Source organism: Ursus maritimus, unplaced genomic scaffold (assembly GCF_017311325.1).
Source record: "Ursus maritimus isolate PB19 unplaced genomic scaffold, ASM1731132v1 scaffold_27, whole genome shotgun sequence".
NCBI classification, from domain to species: Eukaryota; Metazoa; Chordata; class Mammalia; order Carnivora; family Ursidae; genus Ursus; species Ursus maritimus.
The window spans coordinates 26,706,415-26,726,683 of NW_024425230.1; the positions used below are offsets into that span (position 1 = coordinate 26,706,415).

A 20,269-nucleotide genomic window follows, 5' to 3' on the forward strand; every position below is an offset into this window, starting at 1 on the left:
ATCACTCCATCATAAAGCCCATCCCCCACCCACCTCCTTTCCCACCAAACCTCAGTTTGTTCTCTGTCGTAAAGAGTCTCAAAGGGGACTGAAACATGAGAGACTATGGACTATGGGAAACAAACTGAGTGCCTCAGAGGGAGGGGGTTGGGGGAATGGGGAATGCGTGATGGGTAGTAAGGAGGGCAAACATAAAAGGCACTGGGTGTTATAGCAACTAATGGAATCATCGAGCTTACCATGTCTGAAACTGTGGGATGTACTGCTGGTGACTGACTAACATAATATAATAAAAATCATTAAAAAAAGAAAAGAGTCTCCTATGGTTTGTTCCTTCCTCTCTCTCTTTTTTCCCTTCCCATGTGTTCATCTGTTTTCTTTCTTAAACTCCACATATGAGTGGAAATCACATGGCATTTGTCTTAGTCTCCTGTCTTATTCTTCACTTAACATAATACATTCTAGCTCCATCCTCGTCATTGCAAATGGCAAGATTTCATTCTTTGATAGGTGAGTAATATTCTTATTGCATATATATAATTCACATCTTCTCTGGTCCATTCATCAGTTGATGTACATTTGGGCTCTTTCCATAGTTTGGCTGTTGTTGATAGTGCTACTATAAACATTGGGGTTCATGTATGCCTTCAAACCTGTATTTTTGTATTCTTTGGGTAAATACTCTAGTAGTGCCACCTGCTGGATCATAGTAGTCTATTTTAACTTTTATTTACATGTCTGTTAGCAACAGATTGCTGAGGGTAGGATTTCCAGTACTATGGTGAACAACAGTAGTGAGTGTGGACATCCCTGTTGTTCCTGAACTTCGGGAAAGCTCTCGTTTTTCCCACCGAGCATGATGTTTGTGTGGGTTTCATAAATGGCTTTTATGATATTGAGGTATGTCCTTCTTCCCACACTGCAGAGAGTCAAGCAAGAAAGGATGCATTTTGTCAAAAAGCTTTTTCTGCTTATTGAGAGGATCATATCGTTCTGTGCTTTCTTTTTTTTAATGTGGATGATATCAAATTCATAGATCTCATGGATGTTGAAACCCTTGCCACAGCTCAGGAATAAATTCACTTGGTCGTGGTGAATAATGATTTTAATGATTTTTATTATATTATGTGATCACCACTACAGTACATCCCCGGCTTTCCGATGTAAGGCTCGATGATTCAGTAGTTGTAGTATAACACCCAGTCCACCATGCAATACGTGGCCCTCCACATACCCATCACCAGCCTATCCCATTCCCTCACCCCCCTCTCCTCTGAAGCCCTCCGTTTGTTTCCGAGAGTCCATAGTCTCGCATGGCTCATTCCCTTCAGTTTACCCCCCCCTTTTTCTTCCCTTTCTTCTCCTACCGATCTTCCTACTTCTTATGTTCCATAAATGAGTGAAACCATATGATAATTGTCTTTCTCTACTTGACTTACTTCGCTTAGCATGATCTCCTCCAGTCTCGTCCATGTTGCAGCAAATGTTGAGAAATCGTTCTTTTCGATGGCTGAGTAATATTCCATTGTATTATGGACCACATCTTCTTAATCCAGTCATCTGTTGAAGGGCATCTCGGCTCTTTCCACGATTTAGCTATTGTGGACAATGCTGCTATGGACATTGGGTGCACATGGCCTTTCTCTTCACTACGTCTGTATCTTTGGGGTAAATACCCAGTAGTGCAATGGCTGGATCATAGGGTAGCTCAATTTTTAACTTTTGAAGGGACCTCCACACTGTTTTCCAGAGTGGCTGTACCAACTTGCATTCCCACCAACAATGCAGGAGGGATCCCTTTTCTCCACATCCTCTCCAACATTTGTTGTTTCCTGCCTTGTCCATTTGTGCCATTCTAACCGGCATAAGGTGGTATCTCAGTGTGGTTTTGATTTGAATTTCCCTGATGGCTAATGATTTTGAACATATTTTCCTGTGTCTGTTAGCCATTTGTACGTCTTCACTGGAAAAATGTCTGTTCGTATCTTCTGCCCATTTTTTGATTTGATTATTTGTTTCATATGTATTGAGTTTGAGAAGCTCTTTGTAGATCTTGGTACTAATCTTTTATCTGTAGTGTCATTTGCAATTATCTTCTCCCATTCCGTGGGCTGCCTCTTAGTTTTTTGGACTGTTTCCTTGGCTGTGCAGAAGCTTTTTATCTTGAGGAAGTCCCACAAGTTCATTTTTTCTTTTGTTTCTCTTGCCTTTGGGGATGTGTCATGAAAAAGGTTGCTGTGACCTATGTCAAAGAGGTTGCAGCCTATGTTCTCCTCTAGGATTTTGATGGATTCCTGTCTCACATCGAGGTCTTTCATCCACTTGGAGTTTATCTTTGTGTATGGTGTGAGAGAGTGGTCAAGTTTCATTCTTTGCATGCAGCTGTCCAATTTTCCCAGCACCCTTTATTGAAGAGACTGTCTTTTTTCCACTGGATGTTTTTTTTTGCTTTGTCAAGGATTAGTTGCCCAAAGAGCCGAGGGTGCATTTCTTGGTTCTCTGTTCTGTTCCATTGGTCTATGTGTCTGTTTTTGTGCCAGTACCATGCTGGCTTTGTGATCACAGCTTTGTAGTATAGCTTGAAATCCAGCGACATGATGCCCCCAGCTTTGTTTTTCCTTTTCAACACTTCCTTGGCGATTCGGGGCCTTTTCTGGTTCCACAGAAATTTAAGGGCTGTTTGTTCCAGTTCTTTGAAAGATGTCATTGGTATTTTGATCGGGGTGGCATTGAAAGTATAGATTGCTCTGGGTAGCACTGACATTTTAACTATGTTTATTCTTCTGATCCATGAGCATGGAATATTTTTCCATCTTTTTGTGTCTTCTTCAATGTCTTTTAAGAGTGATTTGTAGTTTCTAGAATACAGATCCTTTACGTCTCTGGTTAAGTTAATTCCGAGATAACGTATGATTCTTGGTGCTATTGTAAATGGAATGGGTTCCCTAATTTCTCTTTCTTCATTCTCATTGTTCGTGTATAGAAATGCAACTGATTTCTGAGCATTGATTTTGTATCCCGGCACATTACTGAATTGCTCTATAAGTTGTAGTAATTTGGGGGTGGAGTCTTTTGGGTTTGGAGCCAAGATGCCCATCAATAGACGAATGGATAAAGAAGATGTGGTCCATACATACAATGGAATATTACTCAGCCATCAGGAAGAATGATTACCCAACATTTGCAGCAACATGGACGGGACTGGAGGAGAGTATGCTAAGTGAAATAAGTCAAGTCGAGATAGACAATTATCACATGATTTCACTCATTTATGGAACATAAGTAGGAAGATCGGTAGGAGAAGAAACGGAAGAAGGAAGGGAGGGTAAAAAGACGGGGGAATGAACCATGAGAGACTATGGACTCTGGGAAACAAACTGAGGGCTTTAGAGGGGAGTGCGGTGAGGGATCGGGATAGGCTGGTGATGGCTATTAAGGAGGGCACGTATTGCACGGTGCGCTAGGTGTTACACGCAAGTAATGAATCATGGAAGCTTACATCAAAAACTTGGGATGCACTGTATGGTGACTAACATAATAAAAAATTATTTTAAAAAAATAATATGTGGTTTCGTGTTTTATGATATTCTGGAAAAGACAACATCATCGGATAGAATACAGATTAAGTTGTTGCAAGGGGCTGGTGTTCAAGGGAGAGACTGACACAAAGGGGCATGTGAGAACTGGAGATGATAAAAGTGTTCTCTATTTTGACTGGACTAATGGGTACATCAGAATTCAAAGAGCTACAGATCTAAAAAGAGCAACTTTTACCCCAAGTTTTTCCTCAATAAACTTGACTTTAAAAATAGAAAGCAGAGATACCTGTCTGGCTCAGTTGGTAGGGCATGTGACTCTTGATCTTGTGGTTGTAAGTTTGAGCCCCATGTTGGGTGTAGAGATTACTTAAATATAAAAGTTTAAAAAAAAAAAAAAAGAGAAAGTCAATTTACAAACTAGTAAATGGAAAACTTAATTCAAACTGAAGTTCAATACAGTGTCCTAATTCAATGCAAAGAATCTGACCTGATTTGTAAAAGCAAAGAAACAAAAAGAGCATAACTGCACTTCTTCTCATATGCTGGAATACAACATGTAGTGCATTTTATACACTGATTCTGTTTTATATGAGGACATACAGGTTCATGACACAGATAACCCATTTTTCATTGTGCGAGGTATTTACTCTTTAAACACACACTGAGCACCTCCTGTACACCTTGCCCCATGACAGATACTGACCATAACATGGTCAGATATAGGCCTGTGCCCAAGGATCTCACAGTGCAGTGAAGAGGACAAATGAGAAACAAATACATCATAAACAAGAGCATATTTATCTTCAATAAATTAATTATACCTTGTCATTTTCACCATCAGACATAGGAATGTCCATGTTCATTATAATACATCCTAAATGGTAATTTGATTATCTGAAAGCCATCCTTTGTATATTTCCTTTGTTTATTTTAGCCAGATGTCAAATTAAAATAAAAGTCAATTTAAAAATCCTTTTGCAGAGAGGAGTTAAGATGGTGGAGGAGTGGGGGGGGGGGTGCGGGCTAAGCTTGCCTCATCCCTCAAACACAACTAGATAAATGTCAAATAATTTTGAACACCCAAGAAATTGATCTGAGGATTGAGAGAGGAAAACTCCACAAGAGGAAGCAAAAAATGACATCATGGAAGGTAGGAACTGTGGAGAGTTGATTTGGGGGGAGAAAAGAACTGAGGGTGCTGTAATGGGGAGGGAGCCCTGATCATGGAGAGTGGGGAGAGAGATCGAGAGAGATAGAGAGAGAGAGAGAGAGAGAAAGACAGGGAGAGACACACACACAGTGAATCAGCATCAGCATGCAGGGCATTGCACAAGAAAAACTTCTCCAAAACCACTGCCTGGGAAAAGGAAAGGGGCTGACTACGACAAGCACTGACAAGCAGCGGAGCACAAAGTCTGAAGTTTTGGAGGTCCGTGCCATCACCAGGGTTGTGCCTGCTGGGCTCGGCAGTGCTCTGGTGGGAAAGGAGGGTAGAACAGGCAGCGTGGTCTCAGGATCTCCTTGGTTGCACGGGGAGAAGCAATTCCCCTGCCTGGAGTACATTTGGGAGAAGGGGCACAACAGCTCCAGGGACAAAGGACCTCATGGGCACCACTGAGCTGCCCTGTTCCCTTGCATAGGAACAACGATACCAGCTGAGGGCAGCAAGCCATGGTGCTGTCTTTTTGCTGATCTTTACCATAAACTTCAAACTGCTGCGCTATCACACAACTGATTTCTAGGACAAACCGGCAAATGGCAAAAGCATGGGGAGACCCTCCCCCAGAGGATCAGCATGGGTCTGCGCCCCAGGGATCTCTAAAATTTGGAGTTTTGAAACCCAGCCCCACGCACGCCTGAGATAAAACACAGGAGTACTATACCACCCAGCAGGCGGATGCAAGCAGGGTGAAGGCAGGGATCTGAAGGAAGCTGGGGACACAAGAGGGGTGATTGTTTGATCTTTTGTGAGAGCTTCCTGAAGAGAGGTAGGTGTGAACTCACTGCTCAGGGGTCTAGAGAGCAGGGCAACACCATTCCCCCTACTGTCCCCCCTCCGTCCCCACCCATCAGCAATGAATTGGTATCTTTCAATCATCACTCCAAATGTAAAATGGACTAACTGCTCCAATCAAAAGACATAGGGTATCAGAATGAATAAAAAACAAGATCCATCTATATGCTGCCTAGAAGAGATTCATTTTAGACCTAAGACACCTCCAGATTGAAAGTGAGGGGGCAGAGAACCATTTATCCTGCTAATGGACATCAAAGAAAGTCAGAGTAGCCATACTTATAACAGACAGACTACATTTTAAACCAAAGACTGTAATAAGAGATGAAGAAGGGCACTATATTATAATTCAGGGTTCTATCCAACAAGAAGATCTAGTAATTGTAAATATTTATGCCCCCAACTTGGGAGCACCCAAATATATAAATCAATTAATAACAAACATAAAGAAACTCATTGATAATAATACAGTAATAGTAGAGGATTTTAACACCCTACTCACAGCAATAGACAGATCATCTAGGCAGAAAATCAACAAGGAAACAATGGCTTTGAGTGACACACTGGACCAGATGGACTTAATAGATATATTCAGAACATTTCACCCTAAAGCAAAGGAAAACACATTCTTTTCAAGTGCACAGGGAGCATTCTCCAGAATAGATCACATACTGGGTCACAAACCTGGACTTCGCAAGTATAAAAAGATCAAGATTATACCATGCAAATTTTCAGATCACAACACTATGAAACTTGAAGTCAACCACAAGAAAAAAATGTGGAAAGAGCACAAATACATGAAGATTAAAAAACATCTTACTAATAAATGAATGGGTAAACCAGGAAATTAAAGAAGAAATAAAAAAATACATGGAATCAAATGAGAATGAAAACATGACAGTCCAAAACCTTTGGAATGCAGCAAAAGTGGCCCTAAGAGGTAAGTATATTGTAATACAGGCCCACCCCAAGAAGCAAGAGCAGTCTCAAACACTACCTAACCTTACACCTTAAGAAGCTAGAAAAGGAACAGCAAATAAAGCCTAAAGCCAGGAGAAGGGAAATAATACAGAACAGAAATAAATGATACAGAAGAGCACCCAGGTGGCACAATCACTTAAGCATCCAACTCTTGGTTTACGCTAAGGTCGTGATCTTGGAATCTTGAGACTGAGCCCTGCACTGGGCTCTGTGCTCAGTGTGGAGTCTGCTTAAGACTCTCTCTCCTTCTCTCTCTGCCCCTCCCCACAATGCTTTCTCTCTCAAATAAATACATAAATGTTAATATATATATATATATATGTAGAAACAACAACAACAAAACCAGAACAGATCAATGAAATAAAGAGCTGGTCAGAATGGCTAAAATCACAACTCAGGAAAGAACAGATGTTGGCAAGGATGTGGAGAAGGGGGAATCCTCTTACCTTGTTGGTGGGATGCAAATTGGTACAGACACTCTGGAAAACAGTATGGAGACTCCTCAAAAAGTTAAAAACAGAGCTAGCCTATGACCCAGCAACTGCACCGCTATGTATTTATCCAAAGGATACTAACATAGTGATTCAAAGGGGCACGTGCACCCCAATGTTTATAGCAGCAATGTCCACAATACCCAAGCTATGGAAAGAGCCCAGATGTCCATCAACAGATGAATGAAGGATGAATAGATAAAGAAACTGCGGCATATATACACAGTGGAATATTATTCAACCTTAAAAAAGTTAATCCTGCCATTAGTGACAACGTGGATGGACCTTGACAGCATCATGCTAAGCGAAGTAAATCAGAGAAAGACAAATACCATATGATTTCACTCATGTAGAATTTAAGAAACAAAACAGATGAACATAGGGGAAGGGAAGGAAAAATAAAATAGGAAAACAGGGAGGCAAACCATAAGAGACCCTTAACTATAGAGAACAAACTGAGGGTTGCTGAAGGGGAGGTGGGTTTAGGGATGGGGTAACTGGGTGATGGGCATTAAGGAAAGCACTTGAAGTAAAGAGCAGTGGATGTTATATGCAAATGATGAATCACTAAATTCTACTCCTGAAATTAGTAACACAGTGTATGTTAACCTACTTGAATTTAAGACCTAAAAAAAAAAAAAAAAACAGAAACAAAGAAAAACTATATAAAAGTTTCTGTGACCAAGCAAAAGGAGAACAGAAGAATTTAAAATGCTTTCTTTTTAATGCCAATAACTGCATTTCCAAAAATGACATAATTCACCTTTAAAGGTATCAATACCATAAATGTATCTTAGAGTAGGAAATATAAGTACAGACAGCTTATATACATTTTTCTTTATTGATATAATTTTATGCACATAACCTTACATACTATCCAATAATCTCCAAAGAAAACACCTACAAATGTACTTGTCGAGACAGTAAACAACTGTTTTTAAACTGAACCAAAATAGAGATTCTGATTTCTCAGCTGCATGTGGTGGAATTATTTATATATAAAGATCAAATCTTAGGTATTTACTACATTAAAGATATTTAACTTTGTTCCATGCCAGCCATGAGTGACAGTGCGAGAGATTCCACTGTGGAAAGAATAAAAATAAGGTTAAAAAACAGGTTTAAATATTTGAAAATAAGGCCTCAACAATTTCAGAACTGAAAGTATTTAATGACTTTCCAATTTTTTTTTTTTTTTTAAAGATTTTATTTATTTATGTGACAGAGAGACAGCCAGCGAGAGAGGGAACACAGCAGGCGAGTGAGAGAGGAAGAAGCAGGCTCCTAGCGGAGGAGCCCGATGTGGGACTCGATCCCGGAACCCCGGGATCACGCCCTGAGCCGAAGGCAGACGCTTTAACGACTGCGCCACCCAGGCGCCCCCATGACTTTCCAATTTTTAAGTATTGATTATTTTAAATGTAAATAAAGATGATAATGGCTTACTAAATACAAATTGAAAAAGTAGTGATTTATTTTGTATTTTAGATTAATGTTGAAAACAAAACATCTGGCATTTCACTGAACAAATCACAGTTGTTCCCTATGTCATAGAACCTAGAGTCAGTTCATAATAAAATGCTATGTTCTAACCTGTGAATGGATCCTATTCGCATAACAATCACCCAATGCAAAAATGGACAAATGAGTCAATGTTTTCTCTAACACATTTCTAACATAGTGTTTTTTAAAAATGTTCACCGTCTCTTAATTAGCATATCACAATTAGAATATGCAGAAAAAGGGAAGAGATTCTGCACGCTTCAAAAAAAAAAGCTGTGCATGATATCTTGGAAGGATGCTATTGGGACAGATACTTTGAATTTTAGTGAATAAAGGTTATTTCTGTGGTTGAATTATCCTTAAAAAAAAAAAAAAGCTGTGCAAAGAGATATTACTTAGTCCTCTGTTTCTACAGATGAAACAGCTCTCTTTTCCCTGTGACTCAATCCACAGACCTGTCTGCCTCATGTGGTATTTTGAACTGTTACACTTGTACTTTCCTCAAGTTTTTAAAATTGTGGGAAAAAGGGGTGCCTGGGTGGCACAGCGGTTAAGCGTCTGCCTTCGGCTCAGGGTGTGATCCCGGTGTTATGGGATCGAGCCCCACATCAGGCTCCTCCGCTAGGAGCCTGCTTCTTCCTCTCCCACTCCCCCTGCTTGTGTTCCCTCTCTCGCTGGCTGTCTCTATCTCTGTCAAATAAATAAATAAAATCTTTTAAAAAAAATTTAAAAAAAAATTAAAAAAATTGTGGGGAAAAAAAACAATGCTTATCTTTTGAAAAGGAATAATTACAAGAGCTACACATAATAATAAAGTATGACTGAAATCTATTCTGTCATCTGCTTTACTTAATAATAGTTATAGAAATCCACTGGTGTAACAAATCATATACTAAAAAGCATTATCCGCAGTCTCAGTGTTTTACGTTTGATATTCACTCATCACATTGTAATTCTGAAAAAACAAGTCAAAGCATGGCACAACTGCTGAGGGATGTTCCAGGTTTGAAATGGTGAAAAATTCTCATTCTTCATGAGATTAGTACTAAACAGTAGACTTAGCTACAAGAAAATATAAAAGCAGTAAGAATTTACTATGGTATACTCACGATGGGGAAAGGATCCTCTACAGACAGCTTTGTTTAAAATGGTTACAAGAAACATATGGCAGTTTTTAAAATCAGACTCCATTTTCTCGATAGATTCCATTCTAGGAAAGAAAGTAAATTTCAATTTAAGTAAGTAAATAAAGGGTTAATGGGTAGGCTACAAAACATCTTTGGAGTAATTTCAAATGTACTTCAGTTTAATTTCCTAAATCTAAAGATTACGAAGTAGAAAACTTCCCGCCCCACTTTAAAATATAAGCTTTCCAAATATTTGAAGGAAAAAGTCATCAGGACATAAAACTGTGCTCTTTTTGGGTGGTACTGTGTTCCGAAGCTGGGATGACTAGGGATGTTCCCTTTTCCATTACACATTTCTGTATTTTTCATTTGCATATCTTCTTTTTGAAACAAATTATAAAGATATAAAACCCTACATTTTAAAATTATTAAAAAATGGGAGGGAAAAATCAAATAAGACGAAATCAGAGAGGGAGACAAACCATAAGAGACTCTTAACTATAGGGAACAAACTGAGGTTTGCTGGGGGGGAAGTGGGTGGGGGATGGGGTAACTGGGTGATGGGCATTAAGGAGGGCACGTGATGTAATGAGCACTGGGTGTTCTAATGCAACTGATGAATTACTGAACTCTACATCTAAAACTAATGATACACTATATGTTAACTAATTGAATTTAAATAATAAGTTATAAAAAATAAAATCTCAAAAAAAAAAAAACTTTATCATGGGCAATATGGAACATACAAAACAGAGAGCGCAGAGGACACTCACACACCCACAACCAGCTTCTGCAGCCATCTACTGCCTAGAGGCTCTGTGCACAGCCCAGCCCCACCACATTTAGAAGCAAATCTGAGACATCATAGCCCTTCTGTCATAAATATTTCAGTGTGTATACATTAAAGATAAAGATTCATTTTAAAACATAGCCACAATACTAATTGCTTGAAAAAATTTAACAATGATTTTTTAATGTCATCAAGTAACCAGTGTTCAAAATTCACGTTGCTTTTGAAATTTTTCACTCTTCTGCTGTAAGTCTGAATCAGGATCAATTAATTTCCACGCACTATAATGGCTGATAATGCTTCTGAAGACCTCCTCACTCCTGGTTGTTTTTCCCCACAATTTACTTGTTGAAGAAACTGAAACAATTCAATTTTAGCCAAGCATATGCAGCAGTGTTATTTTCTCCTCTACCTCACAGTGATATGGAAAGAAAAATATGCTTTCCATACTTTGAGACTGCCTTAACAAAGCAAGTAAGACTTTTATTTTTATCCTGCAATTAAGAATTCTAAACTACACTTAGTTTCTTCATTCAGAGTATTCTGGTACAGCCATAGATTAAAATTTTAAATTTGATTAGCACTATCATGAACTCTCACCTCCTTACTGACAAGTACAAGCTATTATTCCAACACTCTGGTTGGCCAGACTTGTGCATTTATTTTAGGGAAGTAACAGAGGCATTACCATTACATTAATTTTATGAACAAGACAGGGACAAACTACTGAAGGTTTACAGGTTAACAGTAGAGGATGGTACTCTAGATATGAAGAGCAAGCTCCTGGCTGCACAACTGTCCTCTGATTTCATGGCATCTGTCTTTTTTTTTTTTTTTTTAAGATTTTATTTATTCATTTGACAGAGAGAGACAGCCAGCGAGAGAGGGAACACAAGCAGGGGGAGTGGGAGAGGAAGAAGCAGGCTCCCCGCGGAGGAGCCTGATGCAGGGCTCGATCCCAGGACCCTGGGATCACACCCTGGGCCGAAGGCAGATGCTTAACAACTGAGCCACCCAGGCGCCCCAGCACCTGTCTTTCTACATGATTTTGGACAATAGCCTACCAAGACATCCAATTTGCCTTAAAATAACTCAGCAAGTTATGAATGGGGGTAGACACCCAGAGTTTGTTATGCAGTTCTACTTGTGTGTATGTTTGAAAAGTGTTCATAATTAACAAAACCTATACAAGTAAACATGAATGCAATCTAAGAATATTTACTTGTTCCAATTATGTTTCAGACATTTCTTCTTGTTTTACAACTCATAAAAGAACTGCACACTTTTGATTCTGCCTAAAGTGAAAAACTTCAACTCTTCCCTTAATATAAGTGATGTGTAATACACTGCCAAGATGTAAAAAGACTCCCACAATGTACTTTACAAAAAAGGGTTTCTAAAATAAAGCCTGTTTAAAAAATTTTTAATTTAAATTCAATTTAATTAACATAACCTGTATTATTAGTTTCTGTGATAGAATTAGTGATTCCTCAATTCTATACAACATCCACTGCTCTTTACTTCAAGTGCTTTCCTTAATGCCCATCACCCAGTTACCCCATCCCTAAACCCACCTCCCCTTCAGCAACCCTCAGTTTGTTCTCTATAGTTAAGGGTCTCTTATGGTTTGCCTCCGTTTTCCTATTTCATTTTTCCTTCCCTTCCCCTATGTTCATCTGTTTTGTTTCTTAAATTCTACATGAGTGAAATCATATGGTATTTGTCTTTCTCTGACTTACTTCGCTTAGCATGATACCCTCTAGTTCCATCCACATGTCATTGCAAATGGCAAGACTGCATTCTTTTTGATGGCTGAGTAATATACCACTGTATATATACACACCACATCTTTACTCATTCATCTGTTGATGGACATCTGGGCTCTTTCCATAGCTTGAGTATTGTGGACATTGCTGCTATAAACATTGGGGTGCACGTGCCCCTTTGAATCACTATGTTTGTATCCTTTGGATAAATACATAGTGGTGCAGTTGCTGGGTCATAGGCTAGCTCTGTTTTTAACTTTTTGAGGAGTCTCCATACTGTTTTCCAGAGTGTCTGTACCAATTTGCATCCCACCAACAAGGTAAGAGGATTCCCCCTTCTCTACATCCTTGCCAACATCTGTTCTTTCTTGAGTTGTTAATTTTAGCCATTCTGCCTGGTGTGAGAGATGGTATCTCACAGTGGTTTTGATCTGTATTTCCCTGATGCTGAGTGATGTTGAGCATTTTTTCCTGTGTCTGTTGGCCATTTGTAGGTCTTCTCTGGAGAAATATCTGTTCATGTCTTCTGCCCATTTTTTGACTGGATTGTTTTTTAGGTGTTGAGTTTGGTGAGTTTTTTTTTTTTTTTTTTAAGATTTTATTTATTTTTCAGAGAGAGCGAGCAATAGAGCACAAGCCGGGCGGAGCAGCAGGCAGAGGGAGAAGCAGACTCCCCGCTGAGCAGGGAGCCTAATGTGGGCTCCATTCCAGGACCCAGGGATCATGACCTGAGCTGAAGATAGACGCTTAACCGACTGAGTCACCCAGGTGTCCCAATAAGTTCTTTATAGAGTTTGGGTACTAGCCTTTTATCTGATGTCATTTGTATCTTCTCCCATTCCATAGGCTGCCTTTAGTTTGTTGCCTGTTTCCTTTGTTTTGCAGAAGCTTTTTATCTTGATGAAGTCCCAATAGTTCATTTTTGCTTTTGTCTCCCTTTCCTTCGGAGACATGTGTAGCAAGAAGTGGCTGCGGCTGAGGGCAAAGAGGTTGCTGCCAGTGTTCTCCTCTAGGATTTTAATGGATTCCTGTCTCACATTGAGGTCTTTCATCCATTTTGAGTTTATTTTTGTGTATGGTGTAAGACAGTGGTTCAGTTTCATTCTTCTGCATGTGGCTGTCCAATTTTCCCTACACCATTTGCTGAAGCGACTGTCTTTTCTCCACTGGATATTTTTTCCTGCTTTGTTGATTAGTTGACCATAGAGTTAAGGGTCCATCTCTAGCTTCTCTGTTCTGTTCCATTGATCTATATGTCTGTTTTTATGCCAGTACCATACTGTCTTGATGATTACAGTCTGTATTACAGCGTGAAGTCTAGAATTGTGATGCCTCCAGCTTTGGCTCTTTTTCAATATTCCTTTGGCTACTCAGGGTCTTTTCTAGGTTCCATACGAATTTTAGGATTATTTGTTACAGCTCTGTGAAAAATGCAAGCTGTGTTTTGATAGGGACTGCACTGAATGTGTGGATTGTTCTGGGTAGCACAGAAATTTTTAACAACATTTGTTCTTCCAATCCATGAGCATGGAATGTTTTTCCATTTCTTTCAGAAGGGTGCTTATACTCTTCAGAGTACAGATCTTTTACCTCTTTGATTAGGTTTACTCCTAAGTATCTTATGGTTTTTGGTGCAATTGTGAATGGGATGGATTCCTTGCTTTCTCCTCCTTCTGTCTCATTGGTGGGTGTACAGAAATGCAACTGACTTCTGTACGTTGATTTTATATCCTGCCACTTTGCTGAATTTTTGTAGGAGTTCTAGTAATTTGTGGGTGGAGTCTTTTAGGTTTTCAACATAGATTATCATGTCATCTGTGATGGGTGAAAGTTGACTTTTTTTCCAATTTGGATGGCTTTTATTTCTTTTTGTTGTCTGGTTGCTGAGGCTAGGACTGCCAGTACTATGTGGAACAACAGTGGTGAGAATGGACATCCCTGTCGTGTTCCTTACCTTAGGGGAAAAGCTCTGTTTTTCCCCCTTGAGGATGATACTCACTGGGTTTTTTTGTATGTTGAGGAATGTTCCCTCTATCCCTACTTTTTGAGGGTTTTTATCAAGAAAGGATGCTGTATTTTGTCAAATGTTTTTTCTGCATTAAGAGGATCATATGGTTCTTGTCCTTTCTTTTCCTAATGTGGTGTATCACCTTGATTGGTTTGAGGATGTTGAACCACCCTTCCCAGGAATAAATCCCACTTGGCCCTGGTGAATAAGCCTTTTAATGTACTGCTGGATCCTATTAGCTAGTATCTTGGTGAGAATTTCTGCATCTATCTTCATCAGAGATTTGGTCTGTAATTCTCCTTTTTGGTGGGGTCTTTGGTTTTGGGATCAAGGTAATGCTGGCCTCACAGAGTGAGTCTGGAAGTTTTCCTGCCATTTCTATTTTTTCAAACAGCTTCAGAAGAATAGGTATTAATTCTTCTTTAAATGATTGGTAGATTCTGCTGGGAGGCCATCTGGCCCTGGACTCTTATTTGTTGGGAGATTTTTGATTACTTATTCAATTTCTTTGCTGGTTATGGGTCTGTTCAGGTTTTCTATTTCTTCCTGTTCTAGTTTTGCTAGTTTTTAAGTTTCTAGGAATGCATCCATTTCTTCCAGATGGCCCAATTTGTTGCCATGTAGTTTGTATTTTTTTGGTGTTGGTTCTGATTTCTCCTCTTTTCATTTATGATTTTATTGATTTGGGTCCTTTCTCTTTTCTTTTTGATAACCTGGCTAGGGGTTTATCGATCTTATTATTTCAAAGAACCAGCAATTAGTTTCATCGATCTGTTCTATTGTCCCCCCTCCCCATGTCATTGATTTCTGCTCTAATCTTTATTATTTCTCATCTCCTCCTGGATTTAGGCTTTATTTCATGTTCTTTTCCCAGCTCCTTTAGGTGTAAGGTAAGGTTCTGTATTTGAGATTTTTCTTGCTTCTTGAGGAAGGCTTGTATTGCTATATACTTCCCTCTTATAATCAGGTTTGTTGTAGCCCAAGGGTTTGAACTGTCATGTTCTCATTTTCATTTTCTTCCACGCGTTTTTTAAATTCTTAATTTCCTGGCTGACCCATTCATTCCTTAGTAGGATGCTCTTTAACCTCCAAGTATTTGTGTTCCTTCCAAATTTTCTCTTGTGATTGAGTTCCAGTTTTAAAGCACTGTGGTCTGAAATAGGCATGTCATAATCTCAGTCTTTTGGTACAGCTGAGACCTGATTTGTGACCCAGTATGTGATCTATTCTGGAGAACGCTCCATGTGTAATTGAGAAGAATGTGTATTCTGTTGCTTTAGAATTAAATGCTCTGAATATGTCTGTGAAGTCCATCTGGTCCATTATAATGTCTTTCAAAGCCCTTGTTTCCTTGTTGATGTTCTTCTTAGATGATCTGTCCATTGCTGTGAGTGGGGTGTTAAAGTCCCCTACTATTATTATATTATTAACAATGTGTTTCTTTCAAAGTCTTTGTTTCCTTGTTGATCTTCTGCTTAAATCATCTGTCCATTGCTATGAGTGGGGTGTTAAAGTCCCCTACTATTAGTATATTATTATCAATGTGTTTCTTTAATTTTGTTTATATGCTTGGCTGCTCCATCAGGGGCATAAATATTTAGAACTGTTAGATCTTCTTGTTGGATAGACCCTTTAATTATGATATAGTGTCCTTCTTCATCTCTTATTACAGTCTTGGATTTAGAATCCAGTTTGTCTAAGGATGACTACTCTGGCTATCTTTTGATGCCCATTAGTATGACAAATGGTTCTCCACCCCCTCACTTTCAATCTGGAGGTGTTGTTGAATCTAAAATGAGTCTCTTGTAAGCAGCACATTGATAGGTCTTATTTTTTTATACATTCTGATACCCTATGTCTTTTGATTGGAGCACTTAGTCCATTTACATTCAGAGTAATTTACTGAAAGATATGAGTTTAGTGTAATTCTATTACTTGTAAAGTCACTGTTCCTGTAGATTGCCTCTGTTGCTTTTTAGTCTCTGTTATTTTTGGGCTCTCTCTTCGCTCAAAGTATTCCCTTTAATATTTCTTGCAGGGCTGGTTTAATGTTCACAAATTCCTTTGGTTTTTGTTTTCCTGGAAACTCTATCTCTCTTTCTATTCTGAATGACAGCCTTGCTGGATAAAGTATTCTTGGCAGCATATTTCCCCCATTTAGCCCATTGAATGTATCATGCCAGTCCTTTCTGGCCTGCCAGGTCTCTGTGGCCAGCTCTGTTGCCAGTCTATGTTTCTACTCTAGCAGGTTCCGGACCTACTGTCCCGAGTGGCTTTCAGGATTCTCTCTTTACTTCTGAAATTTGCAAGCTTCGCCATCATGTCGAGGGGTTGACCTGCTTTTACTGATTTTGAGGGTGCAGTTCTCTGTGCTTCCTGGATTTGAATGCTTGTTTCCCTCCCCAGATTAGGGAAGTTCTCAGCTATAATTTGTTCAAATGAACCTTTTGCCCCTCTCTCTCTTCATTTTCTGGGACCCCTATTATCTGGATATTATTTTGCTTTATGGAATCGCTAATTTCTTACAGCCTCCTTTTGTGATCCAGTAGTTGTCTCTTTTCTTTCCAGCTTCTTTATTTTCCATCATCTTGTCTTCTGTATCACTTACTTCTCCTCTGCCTCATTCATCCTCGCTGTTAGAGCCTCCATTTTTGACTGCATCTCAGTAATAGCATTTTAAATTTTGCCCTGATTAGATTTTAGCTTTTATTTCTCCAGTAAGGGATGTTGTAGTGTCTTCTACGGTTTTTTCAAGCCCAGCCAGTATCTTTATAATTGTTTTAAATTCTAGTTCAGACATCTTAGTTATATCCATATTTAAATCCCTGGCATTGAGTGCTACCCCCTTTTCTTTCTTTCATGTGAATTTCTCCATCTGGTCATTATGTCCAGAAAAGAAGAAAGAGAAAAGACAACAATACCAACAAGAACAACAGAAAAAAATAACAAATCAGAAGAAAACAAAAACAAGACAAAATAAGAAAAAGTCAAACCAAAAATGAACCGAACAAAACAAAATACTAGTCCTGGGTTTATTTTGGTCTGCCTGTTAAAAGAAACTAGATTCCAAAATAGGAAAGAAAACATACATACATATACATATACATATACATATACATATACATATATATATGCATATGTATATATATATACACACACACAAAGTAAAATAAAATATACAATGAATAGAAAGCATATATATATATAACATATATATAAAAATAAAAAAAAAGAAAAAATAAGAAAACAGCAGAAGAAAAAATAAAACAGAAAGATTAAAGAATAATAAAACAACCACAAATGCTATATACTGCTTCCCCAAGAGCTGAAGTTTTACAGTTCTTTATGACTGGTAAATTTGGTGCTGGTTGGTTGCTCCTGCTGGTCTTCTGGGGGAGGGCCCTGTTACACTGATTCTCAGGTGCCCTTGCGGTGGTGAAACTGCGCCTCCCTTGCTGGGAGGCCAAGTTCAGTGTTAGTGGCTCTGGATTCTACTTTGTGGTGCTGTTTTGCTCCCTGAAGGCTTTCAGCATCAATGGGGGGCAGAGAAAATGGCAGCGCCCCACTCTCTAGTCCCAGAGCTGAAAGTTTGTGCCCACCACTCTTCAGTGAGCCCTCATAGAAAAGCAGTCATTCATAAAGCCAGTTTTAAAAGGAAGCTGAAATGGTCAAAATGCAGAGGTTCCACAAGCTACATACTTACTGCCATGCCCCCAGACCTGCTTGCCAACCATCTGCAAACATAAGAGCCAAATTCAGTACCTTCATGATGGCTTCTTTCACAAAACTGACCTGGAGATTAAAGCCACAGACAGAATACAGGCTCTGTAACTATGGACACTAACACCAACACTTTTATTTAATCCACATGAGTCACAGAAAAAGTTCATCAATGCAATGACAGCCTTCAACATAATATAAAAGGGTGCTAGGCTGTGAATAAGTGCACTTGGAATCAGGCCATGCACCTAATTCACTTGTGATACAGGGAGTATTAGCAACAGAGTCGACAAACAGAGCAAGTGGCGATTTCCTAGGATGGCCATTTAAATTCACTAACAAAAGGAACCAAGTAATCCAATGGCTGTAAATTGACTTAATCCCATATATTTTCACTAAGCTGGATGCACTTCCTGACCAGAGACACAATTTTCCAATTGAATCCAAGTGCAGTGCAGGGTGCAGATGATCATAATACAGTTTTCATCTGTTTCTCTTAGACATAATTTCTAGTAAAGGGCACAAATTTGTAACTTTATTTGATTTGGTCATTCCTTATAGAATATTCTGCTTTGTAAGTACAAAATTCCGAAGCAGAGACAACCTCCCTTGACCAGCTTCGTTCCTGCCTCAGTGGCCAAATCTGCAGATGACATCTCACATACCTTTTCTCTCAGCAAACATCGATCATGGATAGTTGACAAGTATCTATAGTGAATCTTAATCAACTGATCTAAATCCTTGGCTTCCTCAACTTGATGTTGAAACTCCAGCCCTGTGCTGTGAAGAATCTTGAAGAGAAAGATGAAAAGGTTTAATGAGCAGACTTCTCTGAGGACTTGTATGCTAGACACAAAACTTTTTACCAACCTCTTCTACTCCTCTCAAATTCTTTCTTCAATAATTACATCTGTAAACTTTACAAAGTACCTCCTTTAAAGGCTGACATTCTTATCCTAGAATAATGGTGGGGGCCAGTTCTTTAGGAAATCCATTCACATAGTAAATGAATGCCTTGCTTTGGACTAACAGTGTTCCTGGTGGGGAGCGGCAAGTACATCAAATCACATACAAATGCATTGATCTTTTTTTTTAAATTATCAGGAAATTGAACTTACATGTTTTTATAAGTTCCAATGTTTTTTATAATGATCTTTCTTTAAAAGTAGCATAGAAATACTTTAACTAGAAAACAAGAAAGAAGCAAAAACTTAAACTGCTACCGTTTACTCTCAATAATTGGTTTAAGGCTGCCTCTGAAAGCCAATGCATGGTAAGCAGAAAGCACCTCTGCCATATGCATCATGTCTATAACACAGGCTTCAAAGGCTCACTTCTTCCAAATAAAATGAGTTTCAGAATTTGTGTACAAATGAGTTTTTTTTTTTAAAGCAACCATTTTAAATCCCAAATGAATACTATCTTCCAAGAACACTGCTATTGTTCAAATATCTGAACTCCTCTTCCAGACTTCCTCTAGATCTGGTTTTAAGATGTATAAGAAAAGCAGTTTCATTTACTTCGTAATGAGTTGCTTCTTGTTTCTAAGAAAAAAGTTTGTAATCAGGCTGCATCTTCCTCCTTACACACCACACTAGTCTGACAAATTTTGGCTGTTATTAAGATTTGAAGCCATTTTACAGGGACAGACCTGTCATCACTGATAAAAGTTTAAAAAGCTATACTGCAAGTTCTGAAGGCAATTCCAGAAAAGGAGCTCTGGGTATGCCCATCCTAAGAGGCTGCTGGACAGGAGGGACAGGAGGAATCTCTGGATACACATGCTCTGGCAATTTTAAAAAAACATTTTCCCCCTCTGCATGTTATTTTATGATCAAATCTTTTATATGTGCTATTTTCACACTTATAGTCTACAACTATTTTGTGGGCTCTTATAAATATATCACAAGTAATCCAGACACAAACCCTGGTCATGATGTAGTTGTGTAAGCTGTTCACAAAGTGCATGAGCTTTACTCTCAAGAGGAACATACGATGAATCTGTTGTCTTATTGGTTCCTTTTGCGGTCCAAACTGAGCAGTTGTGTCTTGTTCACGTAAAAGTCCTTCTCTGAGCTGTGGTTTTCCAGCAGTACTAGCTAGTTCTGTACAAGATTGAAAGAGCAGAGTAGGTGGGAAGAACATCTACTCAAACCCCACCAGTGCCACTGCACAGGGGTGGGACTTCTGATGTGGTCATAAACCTGCAAAGGGCACTCTACAGGAGGCACATTAGGGACCCTGCCTTCGATGTCTCTGGAAGGTAAAGCAGTGAAAAGCTCCCCTTATCACCGTCATTAAAACGTAAATGCCAAGTCCCAATACTTTGT

At 39.0% G+C, this 20,269-nt stretch overlaps 1 protein-coding gene across 2 annotated transcripts in view; it reads right to left on the minus strand.

Moving 5' to 3' along the window:
* Nucleotides 1–7,730: 7,730 nt before the first annotated feature.
* The window catches only part of TUBGCP5 (tubulin gamma complex associated protein 5), an 81,127-nt gene continuing 68,588 nt past the window's right edge, over nt 7,731–20,269 (minus strand). For both annotated transcript variants that reach the window (XM_008712064.2, XM_008712065.2), the window contains exons 19-23: nt 19,866–20,044; nt 18,605–18,730; nt 17,923–18,011; nt 9,638–9,738; nt 7,731–8,110 (exon numbers count right to left, since the gene is read on the minus strand). In XM_008712064.2, coding sequence (XP_008710286.1) covers nt 8,064–8,110; nt 9,638–9,738; nt 17,923–18,011; nt 18,605–18,730; nt 19,866–20,044 — 542 coding nt within the window. In that variant the 3' untranslated portion in view covers nt 7,731–8,063. The remainder of the gene's footprint in view (nt 8,111–9,637; nt 9,739–17,922; nt 18,012–18,604; nt 18,731–19,865; nt 20,045–20,269) is intronic.